This window comes from Ostrea edulis, chromosome 2, assembly GCF_947568905.1.
Source record: "Ostrea edulis chromosome 2, xbOstEdul1.1, whole genome shotgun sequence".
Classification (NCBI taxonomy): Eukaryota; Metazoa; Mollusca; class Bivalvia; order Ostreida; family Ostreidae; genus Ostrea; species Ostrea edulis.
Window position 1 is genome coordinate 46,606,648 of NC_079165.1, and position 8,653 is coordinate 46,615,300.

Genomic DNA, 8,653 nt, shown 5'->3' on the forward strand with positions numbered 1-8,653 from the left:
AATGAGGGTTTAAAAAACAGATTTTTTTTTTATTTCGACAAATAACCCTTGTTCCCAAAACTCCTCTTACATTTTGCGCAGTAGCCAAATCATCCTTTGGAAGGAATTGATGTGCAATAAAGGTTTCAGAATTGGGGAGTTGAAACGACATTTTTCTATAGAAAAACCTGGTTCCTAGAACCCCTCTTACATTTTATGCAGTAGCCAAATCATCTGTTGGGATATCATTGGTGGTGTCCTGTAGATGTACAATGTGGAATTTTCTTTGAAACCTGAGGGGCAAATAGGGTGTAAAAACGATGAATATTCAAGTAAATTATAAAATAACTATTGTGGTTTCACAAGTATGACGGAGAATACACGCTGCCCCCCCCCACCCTTAAATCCGCCACTGGACTCCACCTGTAGAACGGAGAATAACAATAATTTCTGTGGAAACGAGGGGTAATTTATATTGTCCAGGAGAGACAGCATATAAATTATCCCCTCGTTTCCATAGAAACTATAGCAGCAGTAGCAGGTTTTTATATCAAGCAATGGTAACTGTCTTGCTCTCTTGGATTTATTATATTGTTTATGTTAATTTCGTTATTCTTTCTGGATATAATATGTACGGGGTTATCCTAGACAGTCCCGTTACAGTATTACACCAAGCAGAGACGTACATGATGTCTATGTAACGAGGAAAAAAAGGAGGGAGGGAGTTTAGGTATGTAGAAATTTATTTACTATTACATGCGAATGCACAAATATTGCATAAAAATGCATAATTACTATGGTAAATTGAAATACATGTACGGCATTGCTACAAGGGGATTCAATTATTAGATAAATGTTCCTAAATGTTCACCACTTGCCATTAAATTGTGATTTTGAAAATTTATATCATCCTTTTATGCAATTTCTTTTTCTCGTTTTCTTTTAAATCATTGGTAGAGGCCATATGCATATTTATGCACAGTGATTTAGCATCAATTTAGCATCAATCAATCATTTCGATGGGGAGTCCGAACTAACCACCCATGGGCTAGATAGAAAATGAATATAATTGCCTATTACATGCACTTCCAGTTGTAAAATACTAAATGTTAGTCCACAGTTTTAATATAGTGGTTGCGCTCTCTAACGGCGACATATAATAAATAAATATATCGTTAATTTCTCTATGGGACGCCGAATGAAATTGTTCTCAAATGATTCTTAATTTTAAAATAATTTCAGAATTATCAATCATAATCACATAAATTGCTAATTTCACAAGGGTATGTTATACGTTTGTTACAAATGTCATACAAGTTTTCATGAACTTGTGCGTTTTCTAATGTTACTTTAAAAATGGGCATGGACACGATTTGAACTGAAAATTCTTTATATCAAAACCTTTAGCATATATATATATACATGTGTATATATATATATATATATATATATATATATATATATATATATATATATATAATTTAAACATTGTTACTACTGTTACTATAATATGTATACATGCATCTGTGCATATGCATGTATACATATGTATATCTGTGCATTATATGTATTTGTGTCATATCTAAACTGAGCCACTATTCAGAGGGTCCTGTTCTCTAATAGAGCTGCCCAATGAGTCGGATATGTGTGGCACACCCGTAGCCAGGGGTGGGGGGGGGGGGGGGTGGGGGTGGGGTTCGTGGGGTTCGTACGAACCCCCCCTTGAAAACTACTAAGCACTATTAAAGTCGGCATTTTGTTTGAATTGTGACTATTAAAGTCGGGATTTTTTATGAAAATCATGAAAATTCATAGTAAAAAAGGCATGATTCCAAAATTCAAATTAAGTGCCAGGAAATTGCTAGATTGCAGGATTTTGCACCAAATACCCCAGAGCCCTGCCGTAGTGGCACCTCGCGGTGCGAGGTGATAGACTCGCGTTGCGAGTCTATGTAACCCCCCTTGAAAAATCCTGCCTACGGGCCTGTGTGGACTCATTGTGGCAGCGTGGCGTTTAAAAAAAATATCTGGATTATGTACACACACTGTACCAAATATGTTTCATACGCAGTATTGTATTATCCCGTCTCTTGAAATTATGCTGTGAAAATCTTGACATTATGAAGATGAAATAAATAAATCAACAAAAAATTCATATGTAAATCAATAGCTACAATATTTTGACATATAGGCCACTGTATCTATTTTGATTCCATGGTAAAATAATAACCATATATTATGTACATTGTATCTTATATATGTATTTCATTTGTTTTGTATGCTTGTATATGTTTTGTCTTGTTTCATAAAGAAGAATGTTGAAACTATTATGAACACTAACATATCGTTGTATAACCAGTGTTTGTGAAATGTTGATAATGCTGAACATTGAAGGAAAATGGCAATTTTCTGACGTTGATATATATGGGGTGGTTCTTTTTATGTATGTCTCGCATCTTCCAAAGAGTGATGACCAATATACTTTATTCGTTTTAACTCTAATAAATGGAAATAAATACACTCTATATACTTTTATCAGATATTGTATATGCGAGTATGGAGTTACCTTATTCTGTATGTTTATCACATTTCATTTTGTTTTAAACATGGTATTTTTTACTTTAAGCAATCTACACACAAAAGGAAAATAGAATTTGAACATTTTCAGCTCATATGGGAGCTCCTTTTAAAAGATGAATGTTGATTATTTCATGTCATGATATTAGCTTCCAATAAATTCCGAACAGGATTTTTCAGGAGATTTTGAGAAGCGGTAGCGGAAACCCCCAAAATAACATTTATCATGCTGATATGCAAAGGAACTTTCTAGTATTCTAAAAATAACTATGACATGACGAAATGTTTTGGTTGCGCAGTCACATGACCATGATTTTGTAAATTTGACAGCTCTTATAAAAAGCAGGTTGTGCCTCCATTATCAAACTTGCGCTGTAGAGAAAACCAAAAACAGGAAGAAAATAGTTCAAAGAAACTGTTTCTGAAGAATATACTAGTTGTCATCGAGGGAATCAACTCAAAATGTCGTTGACTGTAAAAGCTTTTTTGATGAAAGGAGGAGACGAGAAGGCTGAAATTCGGCGCTTCACGGTCCCGACAGACGTGTCAAGCAGTTTTGATTACCTGCAGAAGAAAATTGCCGAGATTTTTCCAGGTCTTGCTCGTGGGAATTTTTCCCTGTATTGGAAAGGTAAGTTTAAGTGCAACATTTGTTATGTCAGATGGTGTTTCTATACAGCTAGATGCATGTTCTAAATGTTGGTCCCGGTTGTATAACTGTTTTTATAGCGGCTTTTGTAACACTATTTTAGATGAGGATGGAGATTTGATTGCCTTTTCTACTGGAGAGGAGTTGCTGGAGGCCTTGGGATTTGTTGACAATGGACTTTTCCGTGTTTTCATCAGACCTAGTAAGTTAATTAGACTAATCATTACTTGTCAGAAAATTGTAAAGAAGAAAACTTCCTTCTAATTTTACACATACATGTACTTGTACATTGCAATACCATAAAATGTTTTCAGCTATAAATAGCTATCTTCTCATTTCTTATTTGTGACTGTTAAAGGGACTGGTTCACATATTTTGAAAAAAATATGTTTCCCTTTTATGCTAAACATTAAAAATATAACTCATTTAATGTTGACAGCCAAAATTTTGACCTTCTGAATGTAAGGATAAGAGCAATATTTTAGCCCAAACTCGATGCTATGTAAACAAAGAATTGAGTCTTTTTATATTTACAAATAAACCAGTGAAATGTTAATTTTGTAATTTAAAGCATCTCAATTTTGCACAGTCACAAAGGTGTTAAAAACGTTTAGATGACACATTTAAGAATACTTGAAATGTGATAAGAATTATAATAAACTTAGATTGATATCCATTTTTTTGGAAAACTTCATAAACAGTTGAATAACATAATGATAACTTCTCTAAAATGAGCTTTCTGTGATAATGTATAACCTTATTTTTTGGTGAAACCTTTTAAACACATTAGACAGTAAAAGTGAAAAACAAAATTTAGGGGAAATCATGAATCAGATTTTTTAATGCTGGTTAATTTTGCAAACTGAGTTTTAACGGTAACGCATTAGGGTAGTGGATTAAAAAATACCTTTTGTTTAAAGTATTATGAAATGGAAAGCATTTAAATATTATGAAATGTTTGGACGCAAGTTCTAATACATACCAATTTATTTGTAATGATTTTTAAAGCTTCAAATGACCAGCATTTGGAGAGAATTAAATAGCAACTTATAGTACTCATTATATAATCCATCATAAGAGGAGAATGAAAACCTGGGAGGTGATTCTTACAGTTGTATGATATGTATGGGTGTTCAGTAAAGAATTGATAGTCTGAGGCAAGAAATTACAGATAATGTAGTGAATGGTGTACAAGTTATTCTAATTTGACCTCAAATAATTGGTAAGTATTAAATATAGAAAAATAATATAGTAAGAAAAAAGTTTCCTCATGTATGTAATAAGTTCCATATTGTAAATACACGTACACATGCTCACTTTCATAGCTACCCAGTCCACAAATAGCAATCCAATTGGAAATGTCCCTCCCCAGGAGCATCCAGGAATTGTCTGTGATGGCTGCGAAGGAAAAGTGATTGGAAGGCGGTACAAGTGCACTATCTGTCCTGATTATGACCTGTGTCAGACATGCGAGTCGAAGGGAATCCACGCTGAGCACAACTTCATTATGTATGATACCCCAACCCAAGGATTTGGCTTCCCCTTCTGCGGTCCCCCAAGACATGGACCTCATGGCCAAGGACCACCAGTAAGTATTAAAAGTACTCCAACTAGGGAAACTTAATGTGTTACTGTATCATTATGTACTGTGTATGTACCAATTCTTAGCATAGTTAGGAAATTTATTTTGCTCTAAATATTGAGTCTTTAGATTGTGATGAAATCCTACATTTCCATAGTCAAACTAATATGATGTTAAAAATTCTACTGCAATTGATTAGCTATTTAGAAATATTAAGAATAATACTATAACATCATAAAAATGACTGAAATTAAATCACAATTTTGTCATAATTTGTAAACAATACAGTCAAGATTTACTACAGTATAGTATATGTGTTTTAAAACATGTCATGATCAAAACAACTAAATAAAAAATTCACTGAAAATCATCGATCAATCGAAAGAACTACAGTCTGCAGTATTTTTAAGTCAAATTGACAAAATTCAAGTAGTGCATTATGTTATCATATTAATGACAAAAACTTCTTCTCACTCAATGCAATGGTCATAGTTGAAATATTAGATATATCAACCACTGGGAATAAATTCATTTATAAACTTAAGGAAAATCCAGCCTCATGGGACATCATAGGATTTTGCAAAATCTGTAATTAATCAAACTGTGCATAGTAGAAATGTATTGTTTGTAGGAATTCTTTTCACTGGGTACATTAAAAATTTGGTAAATTAAAGTTTTTATTTCTTATATCAAAAAATATAAAAAATGTTGTCAAGGGTGATAACTCCTATGCTGGTATTTTCTCTTTTGTATGTCTGTTATGCAATGATTTCTCTGATATCCACAATTCACAACATGTCTTGCTACAAACAACTTTTTCAGAATTGATGAAAATTAAATTCATGGTTTTTATAAGTAAAATGAATAAAATGTACCATATGGAATGTAATTTATTCCCATGATATCTCAAGTCAAAAACATTACAAGATAAAATTTGTAATGAGTTATATAGAAGGAGGGTTAGTATATTTCAACTTTTGAACATCATAGAAAATTTACAAGTCACAAGTCCCTTCTTATTACAACCAAAATAAACAAAAAATATCTATATTTATCAACCAATGCATCCATTTTTTTTTTTTTTTTGTATCAAGTGTCCTTAATTCGTATGTATTTTAAAAGTAGCAGTTTTTTTAAAACTTCTAAAATTAAGATTCTGTCATTTTAACCAATTATTATGTATTTTTATTATGCTGTATAATGAAAATGTGCAATTTTCTTATGTTGACGTATAAATTTACTTCTTTACTAGTAAAAAGTCTGCAATATATGCTGGTGTATTTTCTTTGATAATTGATCGAATTAAACTAGTGTCAAATAGAAATTTTAAAATACAATTTTTCTACTTTGAATCCATAATAGTTCAAATATGGAGTTACCCTAGGTTCACATATGGGCTAAAATAGTATAAAGCTCATGTAGAATATTGCAATGTAAGTCGTGTGCTTTATACTTTGGCAATCATCATTTCAGTGAACTTCCTTGCAACTCTACCAAAAATGCCAAAAAATCCACATTAATGAAAACTCCTTATTCCAAAAATGAAATATTTACAGTGTGCCCCTCCACATTTCTTCCGGTGGATGGAAAGAATGGCTAGAAGACAGCAGAACAGAGAAAATGCAGGTTGCCCATGGAATACCCAGAGAAATACTGAGGAAAAGGCATCAAATGAACCCAAATGTGAGAACTCCTGCAACCCGGAGGAGTTCCTACAGTCTGTTGGTCAGTCTGTGGCTGCCATGCTGGATCCACTAGGTCAGCAGCCATCATGTTCTATTCACTTGAATTTAAAATAAATCAAGAATTTACCAGATAATACATTGGAGCAAGATGATCATTGATTTATTCTATCTCAAAATTACGAATATGTTTATGGAACTTCCAAATTCTGTCTGACATTGATTTTGAACAAAGTTGCAACTGGCTTATGAACTAAAGCTGTTTCCTCTTACACAGGTATCGATGTTGAAGTGGATGTGGAACATGGAGGACGAAGATGTCCAGCATGGGGCCAAGGCAGTAAATGCAGAGGAAGAAAAGGTGGAAGATGCGGACAAGGGAAGTGTGGAAAGAAGGGAGAGCAGGAGGAGAAAATGGAATCTGATAAACCAGAACCTGAACCAGAGAGTCAGAAGGCTCCAGAGGAGACAACTCCAATGGCCACTGACAATGCTGACAAACCAGAGACTGATGGTCCATCCACCAGCAAAGGAAGCAACCCAGAGACTGTATACAAGGACTTGGAGACCTGGACCATCTTGGAGGATGGTGATAACTCAGGTCCAAGGCCCACCCCCATGGCCGCTGCTCCAGTTCAGCCTCCTCCAGTCCAGCTGATCTATCCTCCCACAGGTAATTAGATGTTTAGTTACAATATTGTGAATCACCTTTATGAGGATTTTATTTTTACATAAATTCATAAGGTGGTCTTGTCATGAAAATTAAATTAAATTAAATCAAATTAAATTGGATACTACAAGATCACAAAAATAAAGATCCACACTATAAACACATGTTTAGCTGTACCAGTCTGGGGGGAAATTGGGATAGACCCATTTTCCCCCCAGATAGCTACAGTTCTGCAACTAGTTCAGAGTAAATCTTTTTCATGCAGTCAATGTGTACAAATTTTGAAAATTTTGTTTACACACTGACATACTAAACAACATTTCTTTCAGATCCTACGATTGCCACTGCCCTGCAACAGATGCTGGGAATGGGTTTCCACAATGAGGGAGGATGGTTGCAGCGCCTTCTGGAGGAGAAAGATGGCAACATCAGTCAGGTGTTGGATTCCATTCAGACCAAGGCTAAGGTTACCTCGGATGGAAGCTACATGGCCTGAATGTGTATACAGAGCATCTTGTGAACAGAGATCTAGCTTTTAAATGTTTTTAGATACTTTTAACCTTAAGGATCATCGTAAAATTTAAGTGTTGATTTTCTGTTCTTGTTTCAATACCAGTTTATTTTTTGTCTCCATTTATGTTACTACATGTACATGTATTATGCTAAAACTTTTCTCTATTGGTGACTTCTGAGACATTGTTATTCAAAAGAATGTACAATATAATTGATTGTTGTATTAGTTTATGGCTTCAATATATTTTTTTTATGGAATGGTTTTGCAGATCTGACAAATAACAAGGATTATGCCCCAAATATTAGGTATATATAAACTGGCCAATATTCAGTTACTCTTTCATGTGGTTTTTGCATATATTTGTGTATAGATATTAATTTTCATGGTATTTCTGTGAATAAAATTTGGATTTTGAAAATGAAATTGCTGGACTTGAAATGGAGTTGATTTGTAATGTCTGTAGACTTTAAATTTTAAGAAAAATTGGACATTGATCCTTCAATGCTCTATACAGGGCAATTTTCATCCATTTTGCCCTTGTCTTAAATGGGTAAATTTCAAACTAAGCAAATGTAAATGTACTTGCTACTCTAAATTGGCTAAGAATGGCTTTTTGGCAAATTTGAAAGGAAGCGGAAAATGTGCAAAGAATTCAAAAGTTTGTGTGAAGTAAGATGTCAACATGCTAATTGCACCTCTCAGCCCTGAAAATAAATAGATGCCAATGAACAGTTAAAATTTATTTTTTGCAAAACTGATTGATTTAATGTAAAGATATTGAAAAAATAGCAGACTTAAAAAAGATGAAAAATAGTCCAGAATCAAACCTACGCACTGTCTGCTTTGATCTCGCAACAATGGAGTCCGTGGGCAAATTTGAAATGGTTTTAGTGAGTAAAACTAGTTGATGTAAGCAGTGATGATTAGTCAGTATGCCTATAATCCAACCACTCTGGATCTGAAGATAATGAAGGCCATCAAGAAATCATCTAGCTTATCT

General features: G+C 33.7%; 1 protein-coding gene across 1 annotated transcript; it reads left to right on the forward strand.

Moving 5' to 3' along the window:
• The first annotated feature begins 2,605 nt into the window (after positions 1–2,605).
• Positions 2,606–8,076, forward strand: LOC130051717 (sequestosome-1-like). Its single transcript, XM_056154227.1, has 6 exons — positions 2,606–3,187; positions 3,309–3,407; positions 4,531–4,793; positions 6,344–6,545; positions 6,747–7,142; positions 7,469–8,076. The coding sequence occupies exons 1-6, from the start codon at positions 3,019–3,021 to the stop codon at positions 7,633–7,635; spliced, it is 1,296 nt and encodes a 431-aa protein (XP_056010202.1). The 5' UTR covers positions 2,606–3,018; the 3' UTR covers positions 7,636–8,076.
• Positions 8,077–8,653: the final 577 nt, after the last annotated feature.

Coding starts and splice junctions, on each gene's coding strand:
- LOC130051717 (XM_056154227.1), top strand. CDS start 3,019: ATGTCGTTGACTGTAAAAGCTTTTTTGATGAAAGGAGGAGACGAGAAG. Junction 3,188..3,308: donor TTTTTCCCTGTATTGGAAAG/GTAAGTTTAAGT, acceptor ACACTATTTTAG/ATGAGGATGGAGATTTGATT. Junction 6,546..6,746: donor TGCCATGCTGGATCCACTAG/GTCAGCAGCCAT, acceptor CCTCTTACACAG/GTATCGATGTTGAAGTGGAT.